The 12,823-nt window shown below is 50.8% G+C and overlaps 1 protein-coding gene across 1 annotated transcript in view; it reads right to left on the bottom strand.

Annotated features, from left to right (window-relative positions):
- NTN1 (netrin 1) overlaps positions 1–12,823 on the bottom strand; it is a 229,708-nt gene that overhangs the window by 79,230 nt on the left and 137,655 nt on the right. Inside the window, exon 2 of the mRNA XM_021928732.2 lies at positions 2,351–2,539. Within this exon, the coding sequence (XP_021784424.2) occupies positions 2,351–2,539 (189 nt within the window). The remainder of the gene's footprint in view (positions 1–2,350; positions 2,540–12,823) is intronic.

Here is a 12,823-nt window from a genome sequence, read left to right as displayed (position 1 = left end):
CTGCTGTTGGTATAGTTTCTTGGCTGAACTCCCAAGAAATCTATGTGCAAGCCAGCTGTTTACAAGACCCCTGGCCTCAATTTCTTCTGTAAAAGAGAGACAACAAACACTCTGGGCACAGGCAAAGGAGCTGGATACCTTCCAACTATGTTCTCTGAAAGCCCAGAGCCATCTCTCCCGGGGCTTGTCCTGGTCACACCTTTCTGCCATTGCAGATGTTTCTCGGGCCCCTTTGCCTGGGCCACCTTCCCATTCATTCTCCGCTCAGTCTTCTGGGGAATTCTCACCTAAAACCGTGATTTTTTTAAAAACATGGAAGCAGCCCAGCTACCTTTCTGCTCATGTTTCTCTTGGCAACCACCAGAGGCAGCCGTAAGTCCACAGACACAGAAGGACACCTTGCTTGAACTAGGGAGCCACTCTACTCATGCCTGTGCATTTGCAATCAAAGGGATTTCTCCTGGAGGAGACAGACTGGGAACCTGTTTATTTTATTTTGAGAAAAGTGTTCCACATAAGCAGGGCTGGGCTGGATTCATGAGCCCTGGGCTCAGAAGGGCACCAGCTTGGTTGAAACTCTGCTGTCCTTGTTTCAAAATTCTTAATAGCTTTGGAATAAGAAGCTCCCTACTTTGTTATTCTTTCCATTCTCCTTCTCCTTCCTCCTCCCCCTTCCTCTTCTTCCTTTCTCTTCCTCTTCTTCTCCTCTTCTCCTCTTTCTCTTCCTCCTCCACCTCCTCCTCCCCCCCCCCCTCCATCCTCCTCCTCCCCTCCACTCTCCCCTCCTCCCCCCTTCCTCTTCCTCCTCTTCTTCCTCTTCCTCTTCCTCTTTCCTCTTCTTCCTTCCTCCTCTTCTTCCTTCCTCTTCCTTTCCTCCTTTCCTCCCTTCTTCTTTTAGGAGACTCTCCTCTGTCTGCCCAGGCTGGAGTGCAGTGGTGTGATCTTGGCTCACTGCAACCTCCGCCTCCTGGGCTCAAGCTATTCTCCTGCCTCAGCCTCCCAAGTAGCTGGGATTACAGGCGCGCACCACCATGCCCGGTTAATTTTTGTATTTTTAGTGAGGACGGGGTTTCACCATGTTGGGCAGGCTGGTCTTGAAGTCCTGACCTAGGGTGATCTGCCCATCTCGGCCTCCCAAAGTGCTGGAAGCCCCTGCTTTCATTTTGCACTGGGCCCTGCAAATTATGTAGTCGGTCCTGCACACAAGTGCCCAACATCTGGTGGACTTCCTGTTAAGAAGATGATACTTTTGCTTCATCCACACGCTAAGCAGCGGCCACAGAAAGGTTTCTCTCCTGCAGCACACCACCTGGGCCTGTCTGCCATGGCTTGGGACCCTGCCGTGTCAGAGTCTACACAAGTCCAGGTCAGGACCCCACCCATGCTGAGGTGTTGCCCACCAGCCCTCAGAGGTAAATATCTTCTGGGAAGCCATGTTCATGGCAGGCCCTGGCCCTAGGCCATAAGTTTTGGAGCAGGAAAGCCTTGGTTCCTGGAATTACCAAAAGCTTTTGTGGGGTGGGGGGCCCCACTTCTCACCCTCCAGCATCACTGAATTCCCTGGCATTTCATCAGCTTCTCTGAATCATCTGACCATTGCTTCATTTTTGTTGGTAGGAGAAAAACAAACAGCAGAAAGTTAAAACATTAGTGCTTGCTTCAGTGGACGAAAATAGAGTCTCCCGTCTCCTTTTAATTTTTTTTTTTTTTTTGTCCTGAGAAGTAAAGCTATTTGCAGATGGATTACATGTTCCTTCTGAGACCCTGCCCCTGAAACTGCCGACCTCGCTGGGACTGTACGTGTGTGTGTGCGTGCGTGTGTGTGTGTGTGTGTGTGTGTGTGTTTCGGGGGTGGGGGAGCGAGGGGCGGTGCGCACACATCCAAAGAAGTGCGTCTGCGTGCATTTGGTAAAAGAGAGTCCTTTGTCCCGACGGTAAGCCTGGCGAACATGACTCGCGGGCCTCTGGTATGCAGCACACCTGTGCAGAGGAGAAGCCCAGGAGGGGGAGGGAAGGGAGAGGTGTTGGCGGCTGCAGCCCTGCACCCTTGTAGGGGATCACACCTTCTCCTTTCTTCTCCTTTGAGCCATGTCTCCATCGCCCCTTTGTTTTGGCTTACACCTCCAAATACCAGGGGGGCCTTTGTGTGTGTGTGTGTGTGTGTGTGTGTGTGTGTGTGTGTGTGTGAGAGAGAGAGAGAGAGAGAGAGAGAGAGAGAGAGATGACCTCAGTCAATGCCAATTTGTACACAGACTGCAAGAAAATAGAAAAGGAAGCGAGGAAGGAATGGGAGGACTGATATTCCCAGGGTCTCCCCAGCTCCCCCCGCACCCCGCCACGCGTCGCCCACCTTTGCAGGCTTTCCGGTGGCTGATGGGCTTGCCCATGTCGCGGTAGTAGCCCTCCTTGCAGTAGTGGCAGTGGCGGCCGGCGGTGTTGTGGCGACAGTTGAGGCAGACACCTCCGCTCTTGCGTCCCGAAAGCTTGTAGAGCTCCATGTTGAAGCGGCAGCGCCGGGCATGCAGGTTGCAGTTGCAGGCTGCAGGGGAAGACCGAGAGAGGTGTCAGCCGCAGGGGCGCGGGGAGGACAGGCACCCATGGGCGCCGAAGGAAACCCCACCCCTCCACTGCTCCCTTCTCCACTAGCAGAGCCAGGCAGGCAGACGTGGGCTCCAGGAGCTCCTCCTCGGCTCCTCCTGTTTATACCCATAAGCATGTATTGGGCACGTAACAGTACCACGGCTGAGGTTCTCCCAAAATTCATATGTTGAAGCCGTGACCCCCAGTACCTCAGAATAGGACTGTATTTAGAGATAAAGTCTTAAAACAGGGCCCTCAGAGTGGGCGCTACGCCAGTATGACTGTGTCTTTGTAAGAAGAGGAGACGAGGACACAGAGGGACGCAGGGAAGCATGTGCACAGAGGAGAGATCCCATGAGGACGTTGCCAGAGGGCAGCCATCTGCAAGCCGTGCAGAAAGGCCTCCAGAGCAACCAACTCTGCCAACACCTTGATCTTGGACTTCCAGGCTCCAGAACTAGGAGAAGTAAACGTCTAGCGTTTCAGCCCCCAGCCCATGGCACTTTGTTGTAGCAGCTGAGCAAACTACTGAGGCTCCTGCCACCAGCCCGGCCTCCCCTTCTCCCCCTCCTCCTCGTCCACTGAGGACTCTGAGGCCTGCACACCATCGTTCTGCCCACCTCAACCTGGCCGGATTCCGGAGGCTGCCCAGCCCTGCTCTGGGGAGAGGACCCCCACATCGTCCACGATGGCTCTGCTCCACCTGTTCCCTCCCCACGAGCATTGCTCAGGACTCAGCTTCCTTTCTCCGCCCACCCCCGCGCCCTCCTGGTCTGTCTCCTTCACCACTCATCATCTCTGTGCTCCCAACTCCCAAATCAGTATTTCCAGTTTCAGGTCTGGGGTCTCCACTTGAACCCAGAGTCACCTCCCCTACATCACTGACTCCTTACCATCCTGCCCTCAGGTTCCCTGTGGCTTGAGGTGAACCTCGCAGGCTCCCCTCTGCATAATCAGCAGAAGCAGGATTTCTTTTTGTTTGTTTGTTGTTATTTTTGAGATGGGAGTCTTTCTCTGTCACCCAGGCTGGAGTGCAGTGGCCCGATCTCAGCTCACTGCAACCTCTGCCTCCCGGGTTCAAGCGATTCTCCTGCCTCAGCCTCCTCAGTAGCTGGGACTACAGGTGCGCACCACCACACCTGACTAATTTTTGTATTTTTAGTAGAGACGGGGTTTCACCATGTTGGTCAGACTGGTCTTGAACTCCTGACCTTGTGATCCTCCCACCTCAGCCTCCCAAAGTGCTGGGCTGACAGCCATGAGCCACCACACTCAGCCCAGAGCAGGATTTCTAAGCACCAATCTGAGGGCGTCCATTGGGATCAAGTTGAAAGCACTCAGCATGGCCTTCAGGGCTCCAAATAAGCTGGTCCTGCCTCGCCCTCCAGCCCCTCACTCTTTATGCTCCAGTGATTCCAAACTTTGGTCTGTTTCTAGAGCCATGTGCGAGGACCTCTCGCCTGCCTCTCTGGGGCTTTGGACATGCTGTTCCCTTTCTCCCAGGACACCCCTGTTTTATCTGGCTGCCTCCTTCTCATCTCCCAGGTCTTGGTTCCAATGTTACTTCCCAGCCCTGCTCCACCCCACAAGCCTGGCATGGGCATCCAGCATGGCCTCACACAGCTTTCCTTGTGCCACATCAGGATTGCCCGTCACCTGCCTTCTTCTTTAGGCTTCCAACCCCAGGGTACTCCAGCACAGGTCTGGCCTCTTCTTGTTCACTCTACAACATGGTTTCATGCTCAGTGTGTTCTAAATCACATTTGATGGAATTTCTAAAGAAATACATGTTGGGATTTTTGTTTTGTTTTTTGTTTGAGGCAGGGTCTCACTCTGTTGCCCAGGCTGGAGTGCAATGGCACAGATCTTGGCTCACTGAGACCTCTGTCTCCCGGGCTCATGAGATCCTCCCACCTCAGCCTCCCAAGTAGCTGGGACCACAGGCATGTGCCACCATGCCCAGCTAATTTTTTTTGTATTTTTTGTAGAACCAGGGTTTCACCATGTTGCCTGGGCTGGTCTTGAACTCTTGGGCTCAAGAGATCTGCCTGTTTCGGTCTCCCAAAGTGCTGGGATTACAGGCCTGAGCCACCGCACCCAACCTAAGAAATATATATTTAATTCATGCACTCGATAAACAAAAGCAGGAAGAGAAAGGAATACACTCCTATTTCCACCAACCACAGTTGCTGCAGAGATCTTTCCTGTTAGGCTTAATTAACATTTGTTCAGTTGTGGAGCTATTTAATTCTTTCCCACAGACATAGAAAACATAGATCATACTTTTACACATCTAGTTTTGTAGGTTTTTTTTTTCCCATAATAATGAACATTTTCTCGTGTCAAATACTGTTCTTCACGATGTTTAAAAGTCGTCTGGGCTGGGCATGGAGGCTCACGCCTGTAATCCCAGCACTTTGGGAGGCTGAGGTGGGCAGATCTCTTGGAGTCAGGAGTTTGAGACTAGCCTGGCCAATATGGTGAAACCTCATCTCCACTAAAAAATACAAAAATTAGCCAGGTATGGTGGTTTGCGCCTGTAATCCCAGCTACTTGGGAGGCTGAGGCAGGAGAATCAATTGATTCTGGGAGGTGGAGGTTGCCATGAGCCACCATTGTACCCCAGCCTGAGCCACTGAGCGAGACCCTATCTCACAAAAATTAAAAACTAAAAAATAAAAGTCATCTGGCACTTTTAAATACCTTGGAGTCGAAGTGGAGGCATTTAAAAGAAGGACCTCCCAGGGTTGGACAGCTATAGGCCGTTTCCCATTTTTCACTATTATAAATGTTAACTACCTTTGAACGTAAAGGTAACCACCTTGAACCACCTTTGAACATACATATTTGTGCTCTGCTCTGATGAGTGTTGTAGCGCAAATTTCTCTAGATGGAATTACTGGGTTGAATTTTGAATCTACATGTTTTTATATTTTTATTATTTATTTATTTACTTATTTTTTGAGATGGAGTCTTGTTCTGTAGCCCAGGCTGGAGTGCAGTGGCATGATCTCGGCTCACTGCAACCTCCACCTCCCAGGTTCATGCCATTCTCCTGCCTCAGCCTCCCGAATAGCTGGGATAACAGGCACCTGCCACTGCACCTGACCAATTTTTTGTATTTTTAGTAGAGACAGGGTTTCACTATGCTGGCCAGACTGATCTCGAACTCCTGACCTTGCGATCTGCCCACCTCGACCTCTCAAAGTGCTGGATTACAGGCGTGAGCCACCGCGCCCAGCCCTTCTACATGTTTTTAACATTGGCTCCAAACTGCCAAACTGCCCTCAAGAGAGGCTGTATGGCTTATACTCCCACCAGCAGGATATGAGAGCTCCTATTTTACCACGTGCTTGAAAAGAATAATATGCATTTGGTATCAGCATTCTTTTTAAAAAATCTTGGCCAATCGGTCTGAGAGAAAAACACATACACACACACACACGATTTTAATTTGCGTGTCTTTGATTACTAGGAAGGTTGGACATTTCCCCATGTATTGTTTTTCTATTTATATTTCTTTTTTGTGCATTGCCTGTTCATGCCATTTGCCCAGTTTTCAAATAAGGTGGACTTTTTTTCATGCTGTCTAGTGATCTTATGTGGGAGGATTAAACATCATTTGTCTTTTCTGCCATATAAGCTGTAAATACTTTTAACAGTTTCTCATTCACATGTTACTTTAATTTGTGATCTTTAGAAAAACATGTGCCTCTTTAATTTTTCTCTCTGATGTTAGGACAAGCTTCTTTAAGTGCTCTTCCTAGAGTCACTGCCAAGTCACTCACCCATTAGTCATTCCATTTACAAATAGAGGTGGACAGGGCTCTAGAGAAAGCAGTGGGGGATGCAGGAGAAAAGACAGCTCCTACCCTGAAATCTGAAAGCAGCCAGAAGCCAAATTAAACCAGGGGATGAGTCCCAGAGCCTTGCTAAGTGTCCTCCAGCAAGTGTCCCCAGGGCTGAGTTCAACCAGGTGCAAAGTAAGAGGCTGCAGCTGCACCTTGCCCTCCCATAGACAACTGTCACGCCTGCGCACACTCACTCTCTTTGGACTCACTCTGCCAGACAAGGGTGACAGGGGCCTGCTCAGAGAGTGAAATGACCAACCAGCCCAGGACCACGGAGCCAGTAAATGGGGGGTACAAGATGGGAACCCAGGCCTTCTGGCTCCTGGTTCACTGGCTCAGAGGAAAGGACCCTTATCACTGGAAGTAACAGCTGGCCTAGACTACAGTCAGAATCTAGATCTTCCCTACAAGCACAGAAATCACAGGACCTGGAACACCTGCCTGGGGACAGGGATCTGGAAGGCTCACCCAGGCCTCACTTCCTCAGGCCTCCCTTGTACCAGGAAAGGCCTGGTAACAGCATCATCCCGTCCTTCTTGGAGGCAAACGTCCTCCTCCTGCATTTCCCAGCGGGGACTGCCCTAACCTTTGAGCCCCGTCTGGGAGCTCAGCCTCCACTTTTCCCACCCCAAGAGGAAGCTGGGGGCTGGTAGCTCTCTTCCATATGCACCTTATGCCAACAAAAGGTTTTTCCTAAACAACTGGTCACACAAAAGAAAACTCTGAGGCGAACATCAAAAGGCAGGGGTCCCTTCCCTCCCCTTCTTCTTGGAGCTGTCAAGAGACATCAAGTGGCAAATGCCCATGCTCAGACTTCTGCAAAGTATTTTGCAGCTTGTTTTCTTTTCTCTTTGTTTTATTTTCTCTGCACAGATGGAAAAATGCATTGGGCGAAGCAGCTCACATCTGGATCCCTCAGCTCCACAGAGAGGCGTCACCCAACTCCCGGCCTGTCCCCAGCCCCTTCCTCGGAGAGACACCTTAATCCTTCGTGCCTTCCTGTTTATCTCCTGCATCTCTTGGAGGCAAAAATATTGGGTATTAGTTTCATTATCAGATTTCAAGGCAGGGAGGAAAGGGCAGCTTTGTGAGAACAGAAAGGTCAGCCCAGAGAAAAGGGGGTTGGGGGCGGCAGAGACACTCTGAGGGACCAGCAGGGGCAAGAACAGAAGCCCTGCCTAGGCCTTTGAGGCTCTGCCTCTTATCCAGGGGTACCCCAGCCACCCAAAGACACCCCAAGCTTTGTGCTCCTCTTTGGCTATCATGTGAGGATCACCAAGGATACATCACATGTGGCTGCATTTCAGACCCAGGGCATAACGAGGTAAGGAAGGTAGGAGGGGGAGAGTCCCCACTTTCCAACCAGAAACCCAGTAGGGAGAGAGGCCCAAGAGGTGGGTTCCTATTTTCTTCCCCCATCAAAAAGTTCTCTAAGTCCTATTTCAACACATGCCTGTGGCCACTCCTTACCTCTCAACATTCCTGCCTTTCTGCCCCTCTCCCTCTCCCACCAACCTGGAACTGCCCAACCCCTTCCCACTCCCCTAGGTCAGATCAATTCAGTGCACACTCACAGTGCTCTAGCTATGTGCCCAGTTCCGTGCTACAGGCTATGTGAGATACACAGGTGGACAATGCACTCTCAACTATCCATGGGTTCCCCATTCCAATGAGGGAATAAACCTACTGTGAAAATTTATCTGGATCAAGTGGACTAACTTCATTAACTCTGCTATTTGTTGAGGATGGATATGGGGTTTGGTTTCATATCCTCCAGCTTCCCACAGAAAGCTCTCTACCATTTTGTTGTGCAAAATGGAAAGCAACAAGAGAAGATGGATGGATGGATGGATGAATGAATGGAAGGATGAAAAGGTGGATTAATGGACAGATGGATAGATGGAGGGAGAGAGGGAGGGAGGGAGGGAGGGATGGATGGAGGGATGGGTGGATGGAGTTGATAGGTGGGTGGATGGAAGGATGGATGGATGGTATGAATGGAAGGATGAATGGATGCATGAAATGGATGGATAGATAAATGGGTAGAAATGGATGGATGGATGGATGGATGGATGGATGGATGGATGGATGGATGGATGGATGGATGGACCAAAGTGCTGCGACGGATTGGACTGACGAATGTGATGGGAGGGATGGGATAACAGATGGATGGATTTGGATGGATGAACTGAGGGTGGGTGGGTGGATGGATGGATGGAAGGATGAATGGATGCATGAAATGCATGGATAGATAAATGGATAGATGCATGGATGGATGCATGGATGGATGGATGGATGGATGGATGGATGGATGAGGATGAAAAGGTGGATGGATGGACGGATGGATAGATGGAGGGATGGATGGATGGATGGATGGATGGATGGATGGATGGATGGTTGATAGGTGGGTGGATGGATGGTATGAATGGAAGGATGAATGGATGGATGAAATGGATGGATAGATAAATGGATAGACAGATGCATGGATACGGCGGATGCATGGATGGAGGCGGATGGATGGAATGGAAGGAAAGGTGGATGGAATGGATGGTGGAATGGAAGGAAAGGGCGGATGGATGGACGGATGAATAGATGGAGGGAGGGAAGGATGGATGGATGGATGGAGTTGATAGGTGGGTGGATGGATGGATGGAAGGATGAATAGATGCATGAAATGGATGGATAGATAAATGGATGGATGCACAGATGGATGGATGGATGGATGGATGGATGGATGGATGGATGGATAGGTAGGTGGGCAGGTAGACAGGCAAGCAGGTATGTATAGAGACAGTTAGCTAGTTAGACAGGTAGGGCAGACAGAGGATTTACTGCCTGAACCACTCCCTGACAAGGCATGGCCTTGTGACATCTGATTGTTGCTTTCAACTATTGTAACTCATCAATTTAACTTCTGTCTGCTCAAGCAGACTGCTGTGCTTCAGAGAGAAAAACCCACATCTAAGTCCCCTGGACCCTTCCTGGAACTCTGAGTAGTGTTCTTGCCCACAGAGACTGAAGTTGCATCCATTGCTTTTGATGAATTTACCAAACCATAGGTGTTGGCCCACCCCAAAAGGCCCTGACGAACTCACTCTCAATCCTATCAGGACTACCCCAGGCCCAGAAAGCACCCAGCAGTCATTGGTGAGCAGTTTCCAGACCATGTCTCTCAGGGACTCTGGTCCTGACTCCCCCAGACTTCACATGGCCCAGGGGCTTCTCACTGGAGCAGGAAGGCCATTCGGTGATGAGTCTCCTCAGAGGCTCTGGTCTGGGCCCCGGTACCCCACGGCAGCCCTCCAGCACACAGGATCACCATGTCCTCTCCCTTTCAGAGTGGTTCTCTTGAGAAGACTGACCATGTTATCTCTGTAGCATAACAGCTGAATTCTCCAAAAAAATAAAAATAAAAAATAAAACAAACAAACAAAAAAAAAAACTCACATAGGCACCATCACAGGCTGGAGGCCCCAGCCGTTGGCTGCCTGTGCACTGGGACAGGCATTGCTCTCAGATCTGTCATGATTGTTGACACATTTCCACATGTCCAGGCCACATGAGCAGGTTGGGGCATGGCAAAAACTTGCAGGGCTGGGGGCGGGCACTGCTTCCCTCACCAGCTCCTCTGCTAGGTAAGTCCATGGCTGCTGGGTAAGGACCAGGAGACCTACTCAGCATGTGCAACTCACAAACTTCCTGAGGGAGATGGGGCAGTGGTTCTCAACCGGTGGCAATTTTGTCCCCCACTGGACATTTGGCAATGTCTACGGACATTTTTGGTTATCACGACTGGGGAGGGAGGGGCTGTTTGCATCCAGGGGATAGAAACCAGAGAGGCTGCTAAACTTCCTACAATACACAGGACAGTCCCCTCCAAACGGAGTCTGCCAAATGTCCACAGTGTTGAGTTTGAGAATTCCTGGGTCAGGGAGATCATGACGCTCGCCGCCTCCGGGGTATGTAAATATTTATTTCCCACAGCCTAAGATGCTGTCCTCTAAGTGCAAACTCTGAGGCTTAGAAAGCTGCGCCAAAAGGGCCGGGCGCGGTGGCTCACGCCTGTAATCCCAGCACTTTGGGAGGCCAAGGCGGGCAGATCACCTGAGGTTGGCAGTTCGAGACCAGCCTGACCAACATGGAGAAACCCCGTCTCTACTAAAAAATTCAAAATTAGCCGGGCGTGGTGGTGGGCGCCTGTAATCCCAGCTACTCGAGAGGATGAGGCAGGAGAATCACTTGAACCCGGGAGGCACAGGTCACGGTGAGCCAATATCATGCCATTGCATTCCAGCCTGGGCCACAAGAGTGAAACTCCATCAAAGGAAAGGAGAGGAGAGGAGAGGGGAGGAAAGCTACTCCAGGAGGTGACTGTCATTAACTCCTTCAACAAAGCTTTGACTGAAGCCTTTAAAAGGGCCAGGTGCTGGTGTGACAGACGCAGGCAAGATGGAGTCCTGTACCAGGGTGCTTCCTGTCTCAGGGGGAGGCGGACACTGGTCTAGTAATTGCACTGTTTTCAACGGTGACCACAGCTGTCAAGACTAACACTCAAGGAGGCCGTTCTTCTGAATCTGTCTGGAACAACGGGGAGAGGACAGGGCCTGAGGAGAGTCGGAGCACAGACAGGATATTCTGCCAGCACTGCCCCAACTATAACGTGCCTACGGTCACCTGGGGATCCTGTGCAAATGCAGACTCTGATGGGGAGGGATGGAACTGAAACTCAGTGGAAAAGAAACCAGTTGGGACGTGACCCACTGTGTGGACAGAGAGCCTCTGCAGGGAGGTAAAGGGAGGTTTGACCGCAGGGGTCTGTGATGGGGCAATGGGTAGACGCCTGGTTTCAAGAGAAACTTCTCCTTAAATGACTGGCTCAGAATCATAAAAATACTTGAGAGTTATTTTTAAGACTTTGAGGTAGTCTGTATTTCCTTTATTACTTTGCTACTCCATTTGGTGTGCTGTTTATTTAGAAATTGTTCAGCTCCTGTTTATAAATTTCAGGTATTCCGCCCCCAGTGTGTTTTTCTGAGCCCCATTTTCAGCGTCTCCTGAAATGGCTGGGTTGAGCAACCCTGGCTGCCCACACACCTAACTCCTGCCCACACCTGGGGATCATTCTGAGCCAGCCTCTCAAAGGGCTCCTTTAGGAAAAGGGGCCGAGGCAGGACTGGTCCAAGCATTTCTGGGACTCACAGCCCTTTGTGTCTACAGGTGAGCTGGGCATAAAAGAAACGATCATACACGTACATACATTTATAAAACAATCCGAGCCCAGACTTAGGTTTTACTTCACTATTAGCAAATCTGATAGGGCATGAATTTATCGAAGCATTCAACGAGTATGTACTGAGCCCCTACTTGGTGCATTTTGGGCACCATGCAAGGTGCTGGGGACGTCACAGTGAGCAGGACAGCCATGGTCCCTGCCCTGGCAGGGTCGGTGGAGATACCTGGGCATGCTAAAGTCTGGTTAATGCTGCTTCTGCTGTGGCCTCACTCCTAGGTCCACCACTATCCCCCAAACACAGGCTTCAAGTTCGTCACTGGAGACATCAGCCAGCCAGACACAATGCAGCAGTGACCAGCCAGAGGGAGTCACGAGACTGGACGACCCCTACGAGGACCGTGAGGACATCACACAGGAGTAATTGGTTCCACTCAAGGCTCTAGGGTTTGCACTCATTGAGGGTGCCACGTTTCAACCATTTTAAAAACCACTGACAAACATCTCCTAGAGACGGCCAGGAGAACTGCACAACTCGCTTGTGTGAAAGAAAAGTCAACAGGCAGAGTCAGTCTACGCTGGGCATGAGAGCCAGGAGAGGTAAGGATGTCCCATGGGACTCTCTGGAGTCCCAGAGACCATGTGAGGGAAGATGTGGCACTTCAAGATGCCACAAGGACACCCAAACAGGACCCGCTTCTGCCTGACTGCCCATTCGTTGCTTCATTCAACAAACATGAACAGAGACCTTGGAAGTGCCCAGCTCTGAGTGGGAAGCACACTTGCCATAGGGCTGGCGTTGCTGCATTTTCCTCTCTCAACAGACCACGGCCCCTTCTTCCTTCTCTTGAGCTGTGGTTTTTAATTCAAGCAGCTACCACACCCCTCTCAAGGCCCCAACCTGTGATGCTTCTCCAGCCTGGGTGCACAGATTCACCAGCATTCCCTCCTAAGACACAGGGAGCTGAGAAAACCCTGGAGTTTCTTTTTCTTTTTTTGAGACGGAGTCTTGCTCTGTCACCCAGGCTGGAGGGCAGTGGCAGGATCTCGGCTCACTGCAATCTCTACCACCCAGGTTCAAGCGATTCTCCTGCCTCAGGCTCCCAAGTAGCTAGGATTACAGGCACCCGCCACCACACCTGGCTAATTTTTTTGTATTTTT

Source organism: Papio anubis, chromosome 17 (assembly GCF_008728515.1).
Source record: "Papio anubis isolate 15944 chromosome 17, Panubis1.0, whole genome shotgun sequence".
NCBI lineage: Eukaryota > Metazoa > Chordata > Mammalia > Primates > Cercopithecidae > Papio > Papio anubis.
This window is presented reverse-complemented; position numbering and strand designations above follow the sequence as displayed.